This window comes from Sarcophilus harrisii, chromosome X (genome assembly GCF_902635505.1).
Source record: "Sarcophilus harrisii chromosome X, mSarHar1.11, whole genome shotgun sequence".
Classification (NCBI taxonomy): domain Eukaryota; kingdom Metazoa; phylum Chordata; class Mammalia; order Dasyuromorphia; family Dasyuridae; genus Sarcophilus; species Sarcophilus harrisii.
The window spans coordinates 41,962,907-41,986,092 of record NC_045432.1 but is presented as its reverse complement, the minus strand read 5'-3'; the positions used below and the strand labels follow the sequence as shown (position 1 = coordinate 41,986,092).

The window sequence follows — 23,186 nt, the reverse complement described above, 5'->3', positions numbered from 1 at the left end:
GTGAACGGTTTAGCGGAAAGGAGCAGCTAGGTGACGCTGCAGTGGATAAAGTACAGGGACTGGAGACAGGAAGACCTGAATTCAAATCCAGCTCCTGACACTTTCTAGCTATGTGACCCTGGTCAAATCATTTCACCCCATTTGCCTCAGTTTCTTCATCTAGAAAAAGAGATGGGAAAGGACATGACAAACCACTCCAGTATCTTTGCTAAGAAAACCCCAAATGAGGTCACAAAGAGTCTGGCACTACTGAAAAAAAGACCGAACCAAAATAGTGGAAAAAGAGATGGCTTTGGTTTCAGAGTAGCCCTGCTACTTATTGTCTTTGTCACTCTAGCAAGATTTTGCTTCCTGGGCCTTCACTTTCTTCCTCTGTCAATAAGGAGTTTGGCTTAGATGACCTTCTCAGGTCCCTCCTAGCTTTTGAAGTTAGGAAGCTAGGAAGAGGTGGGCCAGGGGCTCAAACTCAAGTCTTCAGATCCAACATCCAGGAAAATGTGTGGTCTCTGAGTAAATTTTGATTGCCCTGATGGTATAATTCTATCTCTTTTCTGTCTTTTAGATCTAAACTCTTTGAATGGAACCACATACTTGAAATCTGTAAGGAGGAAATATTCTAGTTCTCAAATGATCTAGATGATCAAGAAAGTCCTCTCCTAATTTTGACCTTCTGTCTTCTAAATGCTCTTGAGGAAATTGAATTTTCCAGTATAGGATGGGGTTAGATAGTAGATCATCTGGGAAGAAAGATCTAGGGTGATTTGGTGGCCACGAAAGTTGGTGTGATCGTGGTCAGCATTAAGAGGGACATGGATTCAAGGAATAAGGAAGAGATTCTCATTCTGCTGTCCTTTCTACTAATCAGATTACTCCAGGAGTATTGGGTTCCATTTTAGTAATACACATTGACAAGGTGGCGAGTTTCTAGATGAGAGCAACCAAAATGGTGAAAGAACCTTAGATCTAGACCATATGAAAAACTAGCTCAAGGAAGTGGACACAAAACAGATTTACTGTGGAGAAGAGAAGGCTTAGATTGATGTCATCAAATGCTTGAAAGGCTTAGACTCTCTCTGCTTCAGAAGCACCCAGATGTCCAGCTGTAAGAGGCCTAGAGGTTGGGCAGACAGCAAGCAGCAGTCTTGGTCAGAAGGATCCCTGTTCAGGCTTGGGTTGGAGTATTGGGCCACTGAAGGCCCTCCCGGAGCCGAGATGCTGAGGTTTGGGGAGTCTCTGCATTTGTATCCTGGAAAAAGACTGACCGTGTGTGGATGGATGAGTGTTGCCAGTGGATAGCGGCACTCATCTGAAGCAGAGGCCCGACGGGTAAGAAAGAAGGGGGACCAAGCCGGGGCAAGCCATTTCTCCGTCTGGGTCTCAATTTCCTCTTCTGGCACACAAGAGCATGGGACTAGATGACCTTTAAGGTCCCTAGCAGCTTTCGCTCTATGACTCCACAACTCTATTAGAAACACTTTCAAATGAAGGGCCAGCTTTCCCTGATTTGCATAAGTGCCTTGTAATGTTCCGGCCCATTTGTAGTCTTTCATTTAGGAAATGTGCTTCCCCCTCCCTTCCACTCCTTTCTCTTTCATTAGAAGTGCATCCCCCTGATTGAAACCCCAGGGCTGTGCTAAATGCAGCTCCCTCATTGCTTGGCTTAATGGGCCTTTGCCAGCTCAGGGGGCTGCTGCCTGATCCTCTAGGTGGTGATGTTTGTCTGCCTCCTGCTTCTGAATGGACCAATGAGCCATTCAAAGTGATGGAAGGGCTTTTTGTTGTTGTGTTTTTTAATTAAGTGAAAAGCCTTTTTTTAGGGAAGGGGAAACATCCCAAACTGTTTCCTGCTTCTTTGTGCTTCAAGTGGCAGGAGTCAGGAGCACTGACTGATTTGAGCCATAGTCGATCAGTAATCAAAACTGCGGTTTCTCTAGCACCTCGAGATTGGCAAAGGACTTGACTCACAGTGTCTTATCCGAGCCACACCACAGTCCTGGAAGGTAAGGTGCTAGACTGACTTCCATTTTGTACATAAGGAAACTGAAACTCAGAGAGGTTAAGTGACGGATGCATGGTCACGCATCCAGCCAATGAAGTGGGCTCTATGGATACTTCCATTTTCCAGATAGAGAAACCGAGGCCAGGAGAAGCAGTGTGTCTTGTCCGTTGTCTTAGATGGGGCTCCAACATGGGTCTCGCTGATTCCAGGTCCTCTACATACATTATCTCTTCATAAACACAAATCCGGTGCTCCCCACTTTACAAATGACAGACCAAGACAAAAATAGCAAGGTGAACGTTTAGCGGAAAGGAGCGGCTGGGTGACGCTGCAGTGGTTAAAGTACAGGGACTGGAGGCAGGAAGACCTGACCATTGTGGCCCACTGCCCCTCCTATCAGTGGAACAGAGAAGAAAGATGGAACTTGCTTGGATTTTGTTGATGTTTCTAGAGAGTTCCTGCTGCTTCTCCTTTCTCCTTCTCTTAAACCCAAATAGGATAGTGGATAAAAGCCTGCGGCCTCCTTGTGACTGTAGATCACCCTTATGTTAATGGAGGCGGATATTTATATGTGCCAGAATGGGTCCTGACAATTAAATTCAGACAGAAAGCTCAAAGTCTTGAGAAAGGAGTCCGATTTGGAGCCAGAAGCTCTTTTCTGTGTCACCCAGTGGACAAAACACTGGACTTCATCGGGAAGGCCCAAGTTCAAATGTGAGCTTGGGCACATATCTCTGTGATCCTTGGAAAGCCCCTTAAGCTCTCTTAGCTTCAGTTACTTCAACTGGAAAATGGGGATGCCGAGTTGTATTCTCTGTCACAGTTGTTGTGAAGATAAATGGTAGAAAATGTGTTACTTAGCATCATCATTATTATCTGTATGGCTGAGCAGTACCTAGAGAAGCAGCTGGCTTCAAGCCCCGCCCCGGACATATACTGGCTGTGCGACCCTGGGCTCATCTAGGAACTTCTCAGTGCTCAGAAAGCCCTTTGATTAAAAGGTGCCAGCCTTCACCAAAGAGAATTTATTAGAGAGTTCCCCATATCAGGGAAATCACAGATCTCACGCTTAGCGCTCTCTCCCACCTCTGTGGCCAGGGCCCTTTTAACTCTTGATGAGAGGATTTTAGCTCTGTAGTTAGAAGGGACCTTAGAAGCCATGTTAGAGATGAGTAAACTGAGGCTTGGGGAAAAGAAGTGGGATGGCCAAGGTTGCCAAGTGCCAAAAGTGAGATTCAAACCCAATCCTCTGACTTCACCAAACTGTGGACGCTATAAGGAAAGGTTGCTGGCAGAGTGGGCTCTCTGAATAGGTCGTTTGTGGGGAATTTGGAGGCTGAGGTCACTGTAGGTTTGTATGGAAGTGTCCCCGGTTTCCTCAACAGGTATATTGACCATATATTGAGGAAACCGGCGCAAGCAAACCCGGCTGGGCAAGGGGCGCGGCTGGACCGAAGCAGTTGGAACACAACTGCTTCGGAGAGGCCCTGGACTGGTTTTGGAGGAGTTCCTCTTCAACCATGCCGGAGACTTAGGGGGGAAATGGAGCGGGCCTTTGGCTGGGTCCTCAGGGCCGTTTGAGGAGTATAGGAAACCCATTTCTTTCCTAAAACTGAAGGCCCCTGGTGCTTCCCAGATCTGTCCAGAGGAGCCGTCCCATGAAGGGGACCGCGGTCAGAATCCCAGCAGCTCTGAAGGGGAGGCAAGGGATTGGCTTGATAAGATCCTGGGTTGATTCACGGAGAAAGATGGAGACAGAGACAGAGAGGAAGGGAGGGAGAGACACAGAGAGGAGGAGGAAGAGGAGTGGAGAGAGAAGGAGAAAGGGAGAGGAAGGAGGAGGAAGGCCAGAGACAGAGCATGAGGTAGGGGAGGAAGACTGTGGGGGGCTGTGTGTGGCTGTGGGTATGGGCATGATCCCCAAATTTCATTTTCTCCCCAAACCCCTTTTCGGGATGGCCTCAGGTGTTTTCCCCTTCTAAAACCAGGCTCCTGTGATTAACAGTGAATGAAAATGCACTCGCTGTCCACCAGGGGGCGATAGAACCCCAGAGTGCGCCGTGTTTTTCCTCTGGCAGCCTTTTCTGCTTGTACTGCAGAGAGGGCTTAGAAATGTAAATACCTGTTCTGCTTTCCCACAGCCAGTCCATCTTTACAGGGAGGCAATAATGCTCCTAGCAGGTTGCAGAGGCAGATAGGGGCAGCCCGGCCCGCCGGGAGATAACGGGCCCATCTGTATGCTGCGAATGGCAGCAGGCCTGAAATTGGCCATTTTGTATTCACTCGTGGTCATATTCCTGCTAGCGGCAGTGGCACTTGCCCGTCAGTGAGCACCCTGACACCAGGTGGGGGCAATTGGGTCCATTACTTTTTAGCCGGAATTTGGGTACAATACCACTTTGAGTGTCCGAGGCCCTGAATTTTAATCCGGGCAGGGTTCATGTGGGAATTTGACCGATTCTCTTTCCAGATGGGAGGGTGGGGAAGAAAAGGATGGTCTGGATAAGAGGTTCTGACCACGGGGCCCATGGACCCCCAAGGGATTTCTAGATAACTTTCAAGAGACCCTTGCACTTGATTGGAAAAAATATATCTTTATTTTTACTAACTGCTAACTGAAATTTAGCATTTCCTTCAATGATGAATATATGAATATATATTATTTATTTGAATATATAAAGCATTATCCTGAGAGCAAACGGCTCCAGAGCTGTCGCCGATCTGCTAGAGGGGACTATTTCACAAAAAGAAATTAAGACCCCCCCCTAGATTAAACGACCTCCTCTCTCTCCATTTCTAAAGCCGGCCGTCCTAAGGCGGCCGACGTTATCAGATGGCAATTTCTGTTATTGCCGTTGTTATTAATGCTGGCCAGCTTTTTCTCTTCAATTTACCATCTTAAAGAATAACCTAGAGCACTATGAGGTTAAATAAGTTGTCCAGGCTCACGTAGATGAGTTCCTTCTATCGGCAAGATCACAAAGCCAATGCCTGCCCCTTATCCCTATCCTTGATATTAATAAGCTTTACCAATGTTTTGGTTTTCCTTACGTCTTTTCCAGATTTAGCCTCTCCTACCTCCCCAGTGAGCTTTCCGTTAGCACAGTGGAGAGCAGTTTTGAGCAGCTTTGAGTTACTTTTAATTTTGCATTTAGTAGGATGGACTAAGCCAGATGGAGCATGAAGTCAAAGAGGAAAGGTGAGAGCTTTGTTTGGCCAGGTACAAGTACGGTGGCAGCAGGGCATTCTGGGTAGAGTAGCCTAGCTGACTCGGGATGTGTGCTAACCTTTCTCTCCCGATTGACTTGCACATTCTAGAACCCAGGGGACTGTGCGCTATGAAGGAGCGGGTGAAGCATCAGCTCCCCTGCACCCCAGATGGATTGGTTAAGTCAGTGTCTTCCTCCATTAATATTCCCTATTACTGCTTACTGTATAATAAGCACCATGGTAAATACTGGGGATGCAAATAGAAAGAACTAGGTAGATCCTCCTCTTGAGAAGTTCTTCCTCTAATTGGGGAAGACTACATAATAAAGATAATTTTATATTATATAAAACATTTATGTAGATGTTACTTTCAGAATATAGAGAAAAGGATGCAAGCCCTCAGCTTTCCTTCTCAGCAAAGCAGAAAACATCCAAACCCAGTGATCATTTGGTCAAATCTATATCTGGTGACTGCTATGAGTCTGCAGGGCATGGAGGCCCATTGGTTCTCCATCCCACTGGAAGAAGTGGTGATTTCCATTTCTTCTAGGCTACATGAGCATCATCTTAGATGGGGTTCTAGACTCAGTGGCCTCTAAGGTCCCTTCCAAATCTAGATCCGTGACCCTTTGTGTGATCATGGGCAATCCAGTTAACTTCCTGGGGCCTCCGCTTCTTCATCTGTAAAATGAGAGGCTTCATGATTTGTTCCACTTCTAAATCCATGATCTGTTATACATTTGTAACTGCTAATTGAGGTTAATTGATTAAATGGAACTTGGGAGTTTTTGGCTAAAGCCTGAGAATTTGAGCCGATGACATAAAGGAAAGATAGTGCATCCCCTTGGGAGTCTCCCTAGAGACCCTGAGGGGAAGACAGCCAGCCTAGCTCAAGAAGAGGTGGGACAGAGAATCACTGATACATTAAAAAGGTGGAAATGGGCTGGCTTGCAGGGTAGATAGGAAGATAATGGAAAGTTGAAAGAAAGGGAGTGGGGTATGATTGTGGAGGACAAGCTGCCCCCTGGGGAGGGGTCAAAGGCACATGTGGAAGAGTGGATGACATGGCAAAGCCGTGCCCCTTCATCAAAGATTGGAAAAAAGGCAGAAATGATGAGGGCTTTCAAGGGGTTTTATGACCTAGACTAGGTGAAAAGAGGGAACTTGCTGCAAAAGGTGTCCATTCTCAATCGAATATGAAGCAGAGGCCTCGACTAAGAAGGAGAGACAAGAGTGGGTGCAGGGGGGAGGCTTGAAGAGGGGAAACCCTAACAGGAATTATTCTTGGGAAAACTCTAAAGAACAGAAAGACTCGAGGTTATGACAAATATTATTACAGGGTCAGTAAAAATGAAGATCAGAGAATACTAGAAAAGGAGCTGCATGGAGGAATCGTGGGCAATGATAAGGACAGTTATGGTATGGAGGATAGAGAGCTGGCCTTCAAACCCATAAAGACCTTTGACATTTGGTGAATGTCACTGAACTCCTCACCACTCTAGTAGAGCCTTCTCTAAGACTCCATGTTGCAGAAAAGGTGTCAAGCTGCCTTGGCAGAGGGAGATTCCCAATCTATGAGTCTGTTCTATTCTTGAAATCACAGGTCCAGCCCCTGTCACACTTGTGGTCAATGGGGAAGTGGAGGCCGTGACTGCTCCTGTGTATGGCAGAGGTGGAATACAAAAATGGGAGTTCAGGGTGCACAAATAGAGCATTTAGTCATGAGGCCATGGGCAGGATGCGGGCCCACCTCCATTTTTTAAAGATCAGCAATGAGTGAATGACTTGTTTTTAGCAAATGCGGGTTAGTAGTGATATCAACATAACAAATGCTGCCCTTCCTAATTAAAGAAATATCCATGATCTTCTGGTCCTAAACAGCAGAGCCAAGAATTGAATCCAGATTGGGGGACTCAAAAGCCTGGGCTCTTTCCTTTGGGAAATCCTATCTTTCTCTTCATCCTCTCAAGGGTTCTCTCTAGAGCCTTGAAGGAGCGTGTACATGCGGGAAGCAAACTGCCGGTATTGGTTGGCTGATGGCTGAAACGCAAGGGAAGGTAGGGCTTTAAAGGAGGGGGAGAGATGCAAACATGGCTTACGGAATTACGGAAGAGGCTCCGGTTAGGCAACTCTGGGACATTGCCAAGGACCCTGGGTGGAAGTTAGCAGTCGGGAATTGGGCGGTAGGAGTTCTGGGCCTAGTGTCGCCATTTGCCTGCTGAGTGACATTGGTTAAGTCCTTTCCCCCAACTCTGGGCTCTGTTTTCCTCATTTGTGCAATGAGAGATCTCCCAGATGATCTCTGTAACCTTCCTTTCTGACTCGGCCTCTTTACGATACGTGTAAGTGGTAAAAATCCAACCGGCACCTGGGATTTTATCAGTATGGAAAGTCTGTGAGGCAAGTGAACTCACACCGTCCTCAGGAGATGCTTGCATTCACAGGTTAAGCACCTATCCGGCATCACATAGGAAGTATCGGGGGTGTGATTCGAACCCAGTTCTAGCCTCCAAAGCACCGCTACCATCCTTTGGGACTTAAACAAATAGGACAAATGCTTACAGACACAAAGGATTCTAGTTTATCCCTTCCCTTCTTTGGTTCCTTCCTACTTACATAATGTACGGTGAGGTTTTCGACTCAAAGCCCTAACGGGATGTCACATGGAATCCTACAACAGAAAAAGACCTTAGGGGCTAGTCGGCTCCAGCCTCACGGCCTTCACCGCTTCCCCTCAAGCCCCATCGTGCCACATGCCTGTCTCTTCTCTAATCGGACAGCCTCCTGAACAGGGCCTCCATTATTACTGCAAAGGAGTCATATGCAAATGGACCAGGCAGGAGGGGAGTGTTATATAGCCCTGTGAGGTCTGCACGCAATTTCATTCTAGGAGAGACATACTGTATCGTTTATGACGTTGTCCACTCCCCAAATGATTTCTCTCTGAAAGGAAGACACGATATATCTAGGAGGGGAATCGATGTTTTGGGCCAGGGTGGAGAGCTCCTGGAGTGCAAATTTCTTCTGCTTCAGGTCATAAATTAGTTACTAAGTTCTGAGGAGTTTCCTGAGTCCTGAATAATAATAACATTTTACATAGTGTTTTAAGGTTCGCTAAGTACTTTACAAATATTATCTTGCTTGATACTAGCAACAACCCTGGGAGGTAGGTGCTATATTATTCCCATTTTACAGATGAGTAAACCAAGGCAGGCCGAGCTTGTGACTTCTGGTTCACACAGCTAATAAATATCTAAGGCTGTATTTGAACTCAGGTCTTCTTAACTCTAAGCCCTGTACTGTATCCATTGCAACACTTAGCTGCCTATCCAAAAAAAAATTATGCCTTATTATAGTTGTAAAAAAGGTTTCCTATGGAGAGGTAGCTTAGCATAGTAAATAGAGTACTGGGCATAGGATCCAGAATACTTGGGTCCAAACCTCAGCCTTTAACAAGAATCATGAGATTCTTGTAACTCAGAGCTAAATGGGGTGTCAAAGTTAGTTCATCTAGTTCTATTCCTTCATTTTACAGATGAGGAAAACTGAGGCCCAGACTGGGGAAATAATCTTCCCTAATCCTCCCAGGCATTTTAGTGCTAGAACCTGGCTCCAAATCCAGGCTCTAGCTTGTTTTCTGACCCTGAGCAAATGGTTGACCTTTTCGGGACCTTGATGCTCTTCCCTAGAAGTCATCTCTATTTTTTTGGAAGATTTCCCTGTGAAAGCGTTGTGGCGTTGTGGTAAGGCAGTTCCAACATCCCAGGGAAAAGATTTCCCATCTGCATCCAGTGAACAAATCAGCAAAGATTGAGTAACGTGCCGGTTAGTCGTGGATGCTTCCCCTCCAACTGTAAAGACAGAGTTGTTGCCCTCCCGAAACTCAGCATTCTATTAGGGTGTTCAGCACATATTTCGGGGGGGGACATCAGTGGCCAGGGAGGGGAGCTTCAGTCTAGGCAGTGATGGGACTTATAAATGGAGCCAGAGTGAGGACCGGCCCTTTTTCCAGGAAAAAGGGGCATATTGATTTCATTACCGTTCCTCGATCGGGAGGTACCTGGGTCGGAGGGCAGGAGGCAAGATGGGGAGGCCCATTGGCCAAGCCATTCCCACCTCCCCTCCACCGTCATGATTGGCTAGATGCAGTGCAGCATTGTCACGGAGGGGGCATCTCTCTCAAGACAGAGAAAAGCACCTCTCTGATTTCCTCCTGAAGAGAGCAGTGATCAGAAAAATGAATAAAATAAGTGTGCGATTGGAAAGTGTCCTTGTGTTCTAGATGTTAGATGTGTGGGGAAAATGTAGCCTGGATTTTAACTATAGGATCACAGGTTTGCATCTGAAAGGGATTTCAAAGGTAATCACCCCGAGCCTTCTGGTTTTACAAGTGAGAAAAAAGGTTCGTAGAATGTAGGTGACTTGCCCAGGGTCACACAGTCAGGGAGTGTCTGAGGTCAGATTTGAATCTAGGTCTCCATGACCCCAAACCTGGTCATACATACCACTGCAATATTTTTCTTATCTCCCGGTTTGTTCAGTTCTCCTGAGTCCCAACTTAGGTGTCCCTGCGGGATGACCAAGGGACCCTAAAGCAAAATGCAGAAGTACTTTGGGATTTCTAAGCTCACCAAGCTGAATGTTTTATGCTCAAATCATGAGGTAGGTGGCATGGCCATTTTCGTTAAAGTCCCATAGTCCAGAAGTGATGCAACCAGGATTTGGAAGGGGCATCTTCTGCCTCCTTGTCCATGTGCTGCCCCACAGTCCCACACATACCCAGGAGCCCCCTCTGGGGATACATTGGAGCACCCCAGTTCTCCAGACTATCCAGAGAGCCGCCCCAGAGGTTCCCTAAGAGACAGTCAAGGAAGAACAGCTTCAGGCCTTCATCTGGGCTGTGTGGAGCCATGCAGTGGCCTTCCGTTGCCAAGTGAGGCCTGCAGCTCGAGTCACTTATGGCTTCTGGATCAATAAGGGAAACCTGCTGACTGCCATTTGATTCTTCTTCTTGTCATTACAAGAAATAAATTGGCAATTTGCGGGGCGATGCATGAGGCCTCCCAGGTGCCTGCTAGACCTTGAGCCTTGCTTATCGTGACCTATGATTTCAAAGTCGACGGCTGAGGAACGAGTGGAGTGGGACTCGCTCGAGGACTTTCTCGGGGGGCCGCCGTGATGGAAGCGCAGAGTCCCAGAGTTGCATTTGATCTCAGATGCCGTCTCATTCACAGCTTCCTGATCAAGGATCCCTCCTTTAACATCTCCAGCTTCAGCTGGCACCGCTTCAGTGACAGGGAACTCACTCCCTGCTGAAGCAAAACCATTCTATTTCAAGGACTCCATAAGAAAGTTTAAATCATGACTAAATCCTCCTTTTTCCAACTATCACAGCCCATAGTCTGGTCCCCTGAGCTTAAACAGAACAAGTCGTCTCCCTTAAAGGTTCTTTTTCTCCGGGCTAAACATCCCTAATTCCTTCTTCCTATCCTCATATGGCATGGTCTCCATAGCCTTTTCCCCTTTCTTGTCAGCCTCCGTCAAGTAGCCTCCGGCTTTCCAGCTGGGGAAGGGGGCGGAAGTAAGCACGGCCGTCTAGCTGCGTTCTGACCAGGGCAGGGCCCCGTCATTCTGTTCACGATACCCCCCTTCAGTGCAAGCTAAGAGAAGGTTAGCATCCGGGAACAGGTTAAAAGTCGGCGAGTGGACCTTATCAAATGTTTATCTCTTCTTTAATTGATAGGACACTGCAGCCCCATGCCAGCTGGCAGTAAGATGGCCAGATTGATTTGGAAAGAGGCTGCTCTGGCCTGGTGGGCAAACGATGCGCCACCCTTTGCTCTCCGTCCATTTGGTGCAGACCTTTTAAACCAAGGCAAATGTCAAGGGGCCTGGAGATGTCACCTTGACTTTGAATAGGCAACGATTAAATAGCAGACATGATTTCCTTTGATGTGTCTGGGCTTTCAGAACAGGGCAAAAGTATCGATTGGGGCCTCCAGGAAGGCTCGGGCCCGTAATGCCAATGAAAGCCGTGAGCCATATCACGGCTTGACTTGATTAAAGGAGACTCGCTGGATAGGTGAAGGGATCTGGCCAGGCTTGGTTTGATCTGGCTCCCACCCCAGCTCTGACTCCAGAAGGCTGATGGCTTCTGGGACTGGGAGGGGCAGAATTGGGGGACAGTGGGGCTGGTCACTGCTCTCGATACTTTCTCTACAGTCATCATAGGGGCATGGAGCCCAAGCCAAGAGATGATCTCAAGGCCAGCGAGTTAAAACCCCTCAATAACCCCTCAAATCAGGTGGAAACTGATAGACAGGAAGTGTAAACAACTTCTTAGAATCATCGAACGTGGGCCAGAAGGAAGCTCAGAGCTCATCAGGTTCCACCATTTCATTTGCCATAGAAGGAAACTGACGTGATTGGACATCACGGGCTCGGAGGTCAAGTGATGGAAGAGAACCTTCGAGAGCATTTAGTCCAACCCCCTCATTTTGCAGAGGAGGAAACTGAGGCCCTGGGAGGTTAGATGACCTTATCAGACCATAGATTTTGAGGTGGAAGGGACCTTAGGAGAAACCGTAAGGGAGGCGACTTTGTCCAAGATCCCACTTGGGATCCCTAGATCGTGAGCTGCAAAGAACCTCAGAGGTCACCTAGTTGAATTCCTCCATTTGAGGAGGAGGAGAGGAGTAAGCTGAGGCTCAGAGATGTTAAGTGACTTCGGCTCTAAATAGAGAACTGTGAGATGACTTAGAGGCCATTTAATGTAACTTGTCATTTTCTAGAGGAGGAAAATTGAGACCTGAATAGAGAAGTGACTTGTCCAAGACCACAGTGGCAGAGTTGGGGTTTAAATCCAGGTCTTGGATTCAAAGTCAGTGGTTTTCCTCCCACAGTTCCAGGTGTCAGATTTCTGGTATAGATCACTCAGCCAGTGATGGTAGCCTCAGCTCCAGTTCCCAAGGACGCCAAGCCCATGCCCCACAGTTGGAGAGCCATTAGAGAACACTCCAAGGAGAAGGTCCTCAAGGGTGATAAAATGGCGGCTGTGCCCCGGGTGGACCTCACATTTAGACTGCACTTTATTTTGCTTGGGCTGTTTTCTCTCGTCAACTGTAGCACATGATCGTGGACAAGAATGTTGGAGTTGGGAGTCATCAAGATCCGGGTTTGAATCCTGCTTCTGACACCTAGTAGCCAAGTGACCCCGGGCAAGCCATTTTACTACTATTTGACTCAATAAATAGGGATAATACTACTACTCATGTCGTAGGACCGTTGTTAAGCTCAAGAGATAATCTTGGTAATACTTTGTAACACTAATATAAAGAAGGAAGGAAACCAGCATTTATTAGCTGCTTACTATGTTCCAGGCATTGTGAAAAGAACTTTACAGATTTTTCATTTCACGATAACCTCGGGAGATGAGATTTTATTGTCCTCATTTTACAACTGGGGAAATTGAGACAAGTGGAGGTTCAATGACTTGCCCAGGGTCACATGGCTAGTAAGCGACTGAGGCTGGATTTGAGTTGAGATTTTCCCAACTCCAGGCTCAGTGCTCTGGATTTGAATGCTGGCTCTGCAACTTACTAGCCATGCCATTTCACCTCTCTGGGTCTCAATTTCCTCATCTGTAAGATGGGAAAATTGAGGTAGATGATTGTGGAGATCTCTTCTAGCTCTAGAGATATGTAACTGGGATTCTCTGTGTAACATGGGAATCGATGCCTGCAATATGATGGCTTCATAGTGGCGAGGCTCTGAGGATCATGGGATCTCCATGGTTAGAGTCGTGCTTTAGATTTAGAGGATCTCAATTGGATTCCTGGCCTTACTATCTAAATGACCACCTATTATCAAATGAAATGCTTTGGCCAAGTAATCTGCAAAGTCCTCCCAGTCTTCATTTATGATAATGACAAGAGTGTTGTTATAGTACCGAACAGTTAGCAGAGGGGTTTACATATGTTATTACATTTGATCCTCGCAACAATCCCGTGATCTGACTGCTACCTTCGGCCCCATTTTATATATGCAAAAACTGAGGCCAGGAGATGAAATAAATGGCTTGTTCGATGTTACCCAGCTAACAAATTTCAGAGGCGAGTTTTTATAATTCAGATCTTCCTGACTCAGAAGTCCAGCATCCTCTCCTTTCTACTGTCTAGCTGCCTTCCAGGCCTTTTGTGTGCTTTACGACCACAGGCCTTTATGAATATAAGCTTTTTAAATAAAATGCAAATGCTTTTACAGAAGAATAAATACACTAAATATTAGCAGTCACTCCTTAGTGTGGCTGAATATCTGCAATCCGGTTTCAATAGGAGAAAGCAAAAGCCCAGTCATTTATAGGCAAGGTTAGAGTGGAATTTTATGTAAGTATATGGAACGCTCTCGGACACACAGAATCCTGCTACATGTAGCACTTAGTATGGGAAGCAGTAGTGTCCAATAAATATAGCTCCCCGTGGGTGTCCGTAAATATTCAATATTCATTGATGCTGATGATATACAGACCCTGCGACAGATTTCCATCCTGTCTGCCTCAAGGGAAGGTTTCCCAGAGTCCTACAGAATGAGACTCTAATATGAGAAGGTACTGTGATGAGGAGGAAAGAAGCTTTTTTTCTCTCTGAATAACTTACATCTCCATTTGAAGTTTTCACAGAAAGCCAAAGGAGAAACTAATGAAAATTTGCCTATTTTTGAAAAGCATTTTGATTTAAAATTTTACATTTCTGAAAATACAGGATTATGGAAAAGCATTAAAATCACATTTCAAATACCCAGCTGAACTGTTTTCTTTCTTTTTCACAATAAATATTGGGAACCTTTTTTCCTCAAAGGCATCTACTAAATAATCTTTTCTTTAATTTAAGCATTTTTTTTTACAAAGCCCTAATGGGAAAGAAGATTTTTGTTATCAGAAACCTAAAATTTCAGGTTGAATTTCAACCTTCTGCAAGTAATTGTTGCAGAAGGTTGAGCAAACGTAATTCTTGTAAATGTCTCTTTTGCTTGTAGCATTTTCTGTTCATCAATAATTCAATTTACAAACTAAAAGATACATTTTCTACCTCCCCAAAGCTACTGGGGAGGTTTTTCGCCTGGAGAATGCCTAACAACGCAAGGCATCTGTCTACCAAATAAGGCATTGAATTCCAAAAGCTCGTCTAATGGGCTCAGGAATCCTGTTACAGGCCATTTTTCGTAATTCTAGAAGACAAAATAAAATTTTATGCTTGGAAATAATAAGTTTAAGCAAATAGTATGGGAGAAGCTTATATCTGAGTCCAAGAAATGGTCTGGTTATTGCCAGAACAACACTGCTTCATGATGAATCATTAATGACCTTTGAAAGCCATAACGGCCTGTCACTAATGCCCATTAATGATCTCTCTATACCGCGAGTATGGTCTGGATGCTTCTGGCCAGTACCTTGGAGAATACTTGAAATAATGCCTTAAACTTTCTCCGATCTACTCTCTCTGTGTCTGCTCCTGATGTAGACAACAACTGTCTGGGTAGGATCGGCTTATAAAGAAGCATGGCCTTATTAAGGAAGTCTTATTCAGGTAAGCTCTATTTAAACAATATATACATGTATATGTTATTTTTTCAAGGAATCTGAACTTTGAGATCTTCCTGGTCACTGATGCCTTTGTACGAGAGGTTAGAATGAGCTGAAAACCTTGCTACTGCTTTCTGTCTCTTCAGATGGAATAGTGACTCTTTATGGTACAGTTGTCGGGCATGAGGACTTTGAAAAAACACATCGGTGTTCTTTGGAAATAGAAATGAATTTAGCAAGTAATACATGCGATTGGATCTGTATGTCTGGCTTATTTGGAATCCCATAGTTAATTACTAAACTCTGGGACTGGGTTGATTGACAGAATCTCCCATTTTAAACTCCCAGTCAGCCTACTAATCAAGCATAGAACTGCAATTTGAATTTATAAAGAAAGAAAACTGAAGGAATACTACCAAATGGCTTTAAGTCTATGTTGCCTAGGGCTTAGCTAAAGCGGGAAGGGGGTAGGGGAGGTTGGGGAATGAGAACACATACAATTAGTGAGTATAACAAATATATAAATTCTAAGAGATTCTGATTAGGTCTACCTTCTGGGAAATCATGAAAGAGAGCCACATCAGGAAAAAGGAGACGTTCTGATCCTCCATGGCGGTACGCTAGATGCTGCAGAGAGCTGCTGGAACCAACGCCCTAGACCGCTCAGGCTGGGGGAAAAAAACAAGCCTCTGTGTCTACTTTGAAGCCCCCACTAGAATAGCAAACCCAGTTATTCTTTTGATGGCTGAAATTGACTCTGCTGTCTAATTTCCTACTTGGAATGTTAACCCGTTAGCTAATTGGCAAATGGAATCACCATCTTGGGAGACCGTGAGCTTCCTTTCTTATTACCTAGACAAGATAGCATCCTGAAGGCGAGTGCATTCAAATCTTGTGTTTAATTTTATTTTCCTTTGAATTGAAAAGGATATAGATATATTCCAAACAATCTTAAATAATTTTGCATCAGTACAGTGGTGAATTATCTCCTCTGGATCGGTGGCTCCCCAAATGAGGAGAATTGGGATGCTCGGCTATCAGTTTTAAGATTTTTATTATAATCTCTCCCCCTTTCCTCACCCAGATCCTTCCCTAACATAAAAAGTGTTAGTCAGCAAATGATTATTCTTTTAATGATGTGAATTCAAAAAAAATGAACATGATCCTGCGATGTTACAAAACTAGACTTTGGCATTCACTGACTCGGTGGTATAGATGTGTGCTTGCAATCGGATCACGAAAAATAAAATGGACCTATTTGAAAGGGAGTGTATGATGACCATTTTGGTATTAAAATTAACATGAAATGAGGAAGAGAAATCAGTTTAACATGCCATTAGCAGATATCACTTAAAGTATTGTCTGTACTTTAAAGAAAAAAAAAACAGCCCAGTACCATGGACAGAGGCAAGACAGAGCCCTGTTAGTTTTCTTTTCAGAAGGACAGTGGGTACAACAGTTAAATCCTGAAACTAGAACCTTCAACGGTCTTTTGTGTTCTGAGAGTATTTGAGTGGAATGTGTACATTAATTATCTGCTTTGTAAGGCTGGTGACATAGCTTATTGTTTCCTTGGTATGTTATTTTCCGTGGGATTGGGTCAGCTTTTGTTTGAGCTGGCTGACCGAGCCCTCGTCCAAGATGACTTTGGGCTTACTGAGGACTCTGAAACTGATCGCTGAATGCAATATTACAGATCTGGGTATATATTGGCACGAGGTCTACCCCATGTTGTAGAAATCTGAACACCTCTAAGGGGATGGGAGTGATTAGTGGAGGAACAGGCTGGGTCTAGAGAGGTCTTTTTTGTTCCTTTTTGGAGGTAATGTTCAAAGTGTGGCTCAGATATAGATCATAGTCCCACAAGATCCTCAATTCTGAGCTGGAAAGCAGCTTAGAGGCCATTGAGTTTCACCCTTAAAATTCATAGATTAGAAAACTGAGTCACCTGGCAGTTAAATGATTTGCCAAGGGCCACATAGCTAGTAACTGTCTGAAACGGGAGTAGACCCAATTCTCCAGGACTCCAGGTTCAGTGCTCTTTCCACTATGCCATATTTGATTTTTCAGTTCATTAAAACACAAGGAAAATAAAAACGTCAGAACAGATTTCACTGAAATGTAAGGTGATTCCCTTGAAAGGTATAATCTTTTCCCCCGACTTCAAGGTAAAAACATCTCCCTTATGCTAAGAATCTTCCCCTTTATGGCAGCCAAAGTCTCTCTTGAATAATGCCTTTCAACAACACTTACTGGAGGAAAATTCATCCTAAATCCCTGGTCCTTGAATTTCAGTCCATTTCCTCTCACAGTCAATACTCACTGAAGATCAAGAACAGATAGGAGCTCAGCTCTATAGAAGCCTTCAGGGATTGAAAGATGTCATAGCTTTTTTTTCCCCCAGGCTGAGTAATTTTATGTCCTTTTACGTATTTTTAAGTCTTTTTACTTGTATTTGAGTCTTTTCACCGTCCCCGTTTGTGCTGATTACCATTCCCATTTTCTCTGCCTACTTCAGCATGTCAGGGTCACTTCACCAAGGATCGGGCCACCTTGACCTCAGTTCTTTCATTTGGTATGATCATTGATCTTAATGAGCATACAGCATAGCACACTCCTTGAAAATAGTACATCTCCTACAGACTCAAACACAAGAGAAATGAAGGCAGATCTGTATCTTTAGGTGCAACTAGGAAACAACAGCTTTGAAAATGACTTCATTTTATCTACAAGCCTTGCATTGGTTTTTTAGTGACCATAGAAGTGTAGATTCACATGTGGCACAGACCAACTATATAGAACTCTGGGGACATTATGACTTGGGACCCTGCCTCCGAAGGTTAGGTCACCGTCCAGTGACTGCATATTAATCGCCCCTTGTAAAAATATGTCTTCACCACTAGTAATAACTAATCCCATTTTTACTGGAATTCCAGGCTCATGATCTCTTTTCTCATAACAATCCTGTAAGATATGAAGTCCCAGTATTCCTATTCTCATTTTGTAGAGGAGGAAACTGAGGCAGGGTGGGAGGTGATGTGCCATGGCCAAAGTCACACAAGTGGTTAATGGCAGAACCCGGACTTGAATTCATCTGACTTAGATGCCAGTGTTCTGGATTTCCCCAGATATCCATTGATCTAAAATGACTGAATGGAATCATTTTTAGAAGAATTACATGTTTGTAGCAATGAGTGATGTATTCAGAAATGTAAGCAGATATGCTAAAACAAAATTTTCTTTCTCCTCAACTTCCTCCTTCCTCCTTCCTCCTTCCTCCTTTCCCCTTTCCTTTCCTTTCCTGTTCTGTCCTGTCCTTTCCTGTACCTGTCCTTTCCTTTCCTTTCCTTTCCTTTCCTGTCCTGTCCTGTCCTGTCCTGTCCTTTCCTATCCTGTCCTGTCCTGTCCTGTCCTGTTCTTTCCTGTCCTTTCCTGTACCTGTCCTTTTCTTTTTTTCCTGTCCTTTCCTGTCCTTTCCTGTACCTGTCCTGTACCTGCCCTGTCCTTTCCTTTCCTTTCCTTTCCTGTCCTGTCCTGTCCTGTCCTGTCTTGTCCTTTACTATCCTATCCTGTCCTGTCCTGTCCTTTTTTCTTCCCTTCCCTTCCTTTCCCTTCATTCCTTTCCTTCTCTTTCCTTTCCTTTGCTTTTATTTCTTTTTTCTTTCCTGTCCTGTCTTTTTCTGTCTTGTCCTGTCCTGTCCTTTCTTCTTCCCCTTCATTTCTTTTCCTTTCTTTCCTTTTCCCTCTCCCCTCCCTTCCTCTTTCTTTCTTTTTAAAATTCTCCTTCTCCATCTCTTTTTTCTCTCTTTCACCTCCATCCCTTCCTTCCTTCCCTCTCTCCCTCCCTCCTTCTCTTCCTTCCTTCCTTCCCTCCTTCCCTCCTCTATTATCCAAGTCCTTATACATTCAGTAGTCTTACTTCACTCTCAGACATTGACCCAACCAAAGGGGGCTTTATACTGAACATGTTTTGCTGAAAAGTTAAACGTGTCGTGTCACTGTATTGGGGCTGGTTATACAGAGACAAAGAAATGCAATCATCCATGCCCTTCAAGGTTCTTAAAGTCTCCTGGTGGAAGACATACAATATGCAGATGAAAAATGAATTGTAGACAATTTAAGAATAGAAAGTGCACTAAAGCTGGCAGTGGATGGGGGAAGGCTTCCTTCCTGCCATATGAGCTATGCCTTGAGGAAAATAAGGCTTCTGGAAGACCTTGTTGAGGTGGGATCACACCCCAGCCATGGACAACAACCTGAGTGGAGGGATGAAAAATGGAGGCAATAAGAATAGTTGGCTTCTGTCTGAACTGGGGCTGTTTCATTTGGAGGAAAAGTGACTGAGAAGCATCATCACAGTTTTTGAAGATCTGAAGATCCATCTTATGAAAAAGGGATTGGGTTGGTTCTAGTTGATCCCAGAGGACAGATGGAGGACTGACAGGTGGCCATTTCAAAGACTTGGGTAAATGAACTTGAAGTCTGAAAAAAGACCAAGGGATTTAGCAGCAAAGAGATCATTGAAACTTTGGAAAGAGCAGTTTCATTGGTGTCAGGAGCATAATCTCAAGGTGTTGAAAAGAGAGTGGGAGGTGAAGAAATGGAGACGGGGAGTGCAAAATGAAGAATCCACTTGTAACACAAAGCATCACCCCCTGACTCACCTGTTTTGAAGGCCTAGATTTCTTTGTATCAGATCGTATTAATGCTAAACAGATAGTATAAATTGTCTGGGGGATGGTGTTCAGCTCCATGTCAGGACCAAATGAATGCAATTAAGAATACTAATATTTATGCCAACATTTTTGTGCACAAAGTTGTAGGATTTAGACGTGCCTTGCTCTGGTGGACAAAACAGGGTTCCTTCCCAGCAGAGCCCATGATCTGTGATTCAAGATCTTGCCTCATGTGTGTAGTGACACCTGGTACTTGGCAATGTCTGGAAGTGCAGGGAAGTGTTGTCTAATTTGGGACAGTATCATGGGACGCGGGCTCAGGTTTCCATGGGGAAGTTTGTACAGACTCACTCTTCTTTGTTTGCATTTTTCTGTAGAACCCAAATATTATACTGTGTAAACACAGAATCATAGAGACTCAGGGCTGGGAAGAACTTTAGAAGCCATTTAGTTTAATCCATGGCTCAGCAAGAATTCTCTTCCCTTCCAAAAACTTTAGATATGTATATACGCATGTGTACCTACACACACATGTGTATCTATGGGCAGATAACCACATTCCCATCCACAGGTGTGCATATGGACATCTACATGTATGTGTACATATGTATGTCTGTATGGACATATCTGCACGTGTGTACATATACGGGTACGGGTACATATGTAGGTCTGTATGGGTATTTCTGCATGTGTGTACATATACAGATATGTGTGTATACAAACATACATAGATAGATCTAAATATAAATATATTCAGGCACTCACCCAGTCTTTCCATCTTTGCTCTCCAATGAGGGCAAATGCACTGCTCCTCAAAGCCAACTGTTTCACCTTGGGACAGCTCTAATTGTTAACAAGTTCTTCAAGTCTGAATTTGCCTCTTGGGACTTGCCCCTCATTGCTCCCGGTGCTCCCTCAGAGGCCAAAGCAAAACAAGTTATATTCCTCTTCCAAATGGCAGTTCTTCAAGCATCCTTCGCCTTTGCCCTATCCCACCCCCCACTGTCTCCTCTCAAAGCCAAACATGCCCCACTTCTTCAACCAGTCCTTCATGGGGTAATTCAAAGCCCTCCATCATCTTGGTAGTTCTTCTCTGGATGGTTTCCAACTTCTCTGTGACCTTTCTAGAATTCATTATCTAGAACCAAACACAATTCTCCAGTTGTGGTTTACCCAGGGCAGAACAGAATAGGATTATAATGTCGGTAGGCCTGGTCGCAATGTTTCTGTGAATGTGGTGACTGACATACTGTGTACTAAGTGCCATATGGCCCGGTGGCCCACAATGTGACATACTGCTAAATTTTGGGTTACGATGATATGCTTTCACCTCATGTTGAGATTGTTGGTCTCAGGAAAACCTAGCTCTTTTGACTGCACAAGTGATTAAGATATATGACAAAGTAACTCAATTCCACTTCATCATATCACTTTTGGAGACCTTCAGTTGCTCCATGTTACCTAGAAGATCAGGTCTTTATTTCTTGGCCTGTCATTCAAGGCTCTCTACTATCTGGTATCCAGACCCATTTCTAGCTTTCAAGTGCCTTTATCACCCTCTCCTCCGACCAAGCTGATCTCTCTCCCCACTAGACTGGATCTCTGTACCCAGTGGAATTTCATTCATCCTCAAGATCTTATTCAAATCTCACATCTTCCATTAATCCTTTCCACTTTGAAAGTCTATATCATAAGCTTAAAGTCAGATTTTTAGCAGATAAATCTACCGTTATTTTTAGTTGTGGAAAGGTTTTTAGTTAATAACATAAACATCATTTTGATGAGATGTCACCCATATCCCTTCTACTTTTTTGTAGTAGAAAGAACATTGAACTTGGAAAAATTAGAAACTTGGGTTCAAATGCTGCTTCTGACAAGGACCAGCTGTGTGTCCCTGCCAAAGTCATTTGCCCTCTCTGTGCTTTAGTTTCTTCATCTGTGAAATGGAATAGTAATAGTACTTACCTCACAGAATTATAGGGATCAAATGTGATAATATATGAAACAGTGTTTCATAAACTAGAAAGCATTATGCAGAGACAACTATCATTCTTAATCTAAAATTCACAGAAATAACATGATGATTTAAGATCTTTGGGACAATTGCAAAGCTACTGTCAAATTCCTAGAGATTCTAAGACACACTAATAGAAATTACAGTTTTAACTTATCCCCATAAAATTATTTTATTTTATGGGCATATGAAAGTTGAGTTTCTAGCCCATAAAGATGCCTTAGATAATATTTCCATCATGGGCTCTAGTTTTGCCTCGCTCCAAAATTTTTCCCTTGTGAACTTTTTCCAATTACTAGTTGAACATCCCATAAATCACATTTCTCCATTAATTCCTTCCCTCCTCCTCTCCTTTGGTGTTGAAAAAAAAGGATAAATTTCAGCTATCAGCTCCCCATTCTCTTGCTTTTGCAAACACACTACCATAATGGTGAGTAAATGAGCAAATGACTGACTCTCTGATGGCGTTAGGATTGGAGAAGTCTAATTTTCTTCACAGCTGAAGACTGGCAAATCAGTATCGGTATTAGGGAGGCAGCTGGTCCCTTTCCAGAATCCTCTATCCAAGGGCAATGTGTGAAAGCCTCCAATTGTACACTCACGGGTGAAACAAGTCATCGTTCTTGTATGTTCCCAAATGATGATGAAGAGAGCAGCTGCCATTTATATAGCTCTCTAAAGATTGCAAATTGCTTTACATACTTTATTTCATAGAGTCCTCATGGCAGCTAGGCTGGGGGATGAGCGGGTCAGCCGCTATCCCGATTCTTCAGATGAGAAAACCGTGGCTCAGGGACCCTACGTGATTTGCTAGGGTCAACACAGCTAGCTAGTGTGATAGGGGCTATTATCGTTCCCATTTTACAGCTGAGGAGATGGAGGTTTTGAAAATTAAAGTCCTTTGTTCAGGCTTGCACGGCATGTAAGATGGAGACTGTTATCTTGATTTTACAGATGAAGAAACTGAGGTTTTGAGACCCACTAAGGTTTGTCTAGGGTCCCACAACACAAGCGTTCAAGGCAAGATTTGGACCCGGGTGTCTCCAGCCTCTATGTCTACTGCTATAAGCACTAAGCCATCTGGAATAGCTACTGTGTCCTAATCTTCCCTGTTCTGCAAACCCTGAGTTCAAGATTGCTTGTTGTCACTTTTCATAGGAATGGACTTTGTTCCAGGTCTAGGAGTCCCTGGAAAAGGAATCCGGCTCTTCCGGCCTCCATGGGAACAGTGAGAAAAGCATAGTATCTCTGCTGTGGTTCAAGCGGGGTGGTCCAGTGCCCCTCTGAGCCAGAAGGGAAGAGCGCTCCTGAATTGTGATCACCTGAGAATGGGCTACAAGCAAATAGACCATTTCATGATGGATGGTCTTTCATGAAGCAGCTTTGATTTAATATAGATGAGTTTATATTGGTCTGCACATAAGGATTCTCATCAGACCATGAATTAACACATTTCCCCCCCCTCAGAGGATGTGTGCACTGTTATACTTTGAAAAGCCTATATTGAATATTAGGATTGTGGGTGAGGAAAAGTCACCGTTAAATTATAAACTTCTCCTTCTCTCTGCTTTTTTCTTATTTCGGGTCACAACCTTGTTGATGATTTCAGAGACATTTTATTTTGCCCAGAATTGAAAAATGAAGTGATATGAATGTAATATTGGCTGAGGGAAGGATGAAAATCACGGAAATTACATCGCTTTCTGA

General features: G+C 44.2%; 1 protein-coding gene across 3 annotated transcripts in view; it reads left to right on the top strand.

The window, feature by feature from the left end:
- Positions 1-23,186, top strand: part of FGF13 (fibroblast growth factor 13) — a 518,205-nt gene that overhangs the window by 359,014 nt on the left and 136,005 nt on the right. The window contains exon 1 of one of the 3 annotated variants that reach the window (XM_031944887.1): positions 14,603-14,793. The exons of the other annotated variants lie outside the window; for them this stretch is intronic. Coding sequence (XP_031800747.1) covers positions 14,766-14,793 — 28 coding nt within the window. The 5' untranslated portion in view covers positions 14,603-14,765. Of the gene's footprint in view, positions 1-14,602; positions 14,794-23,186 lie in introns of those variants that run through there. 3 annotated transcript variants of the gene reach the window in all.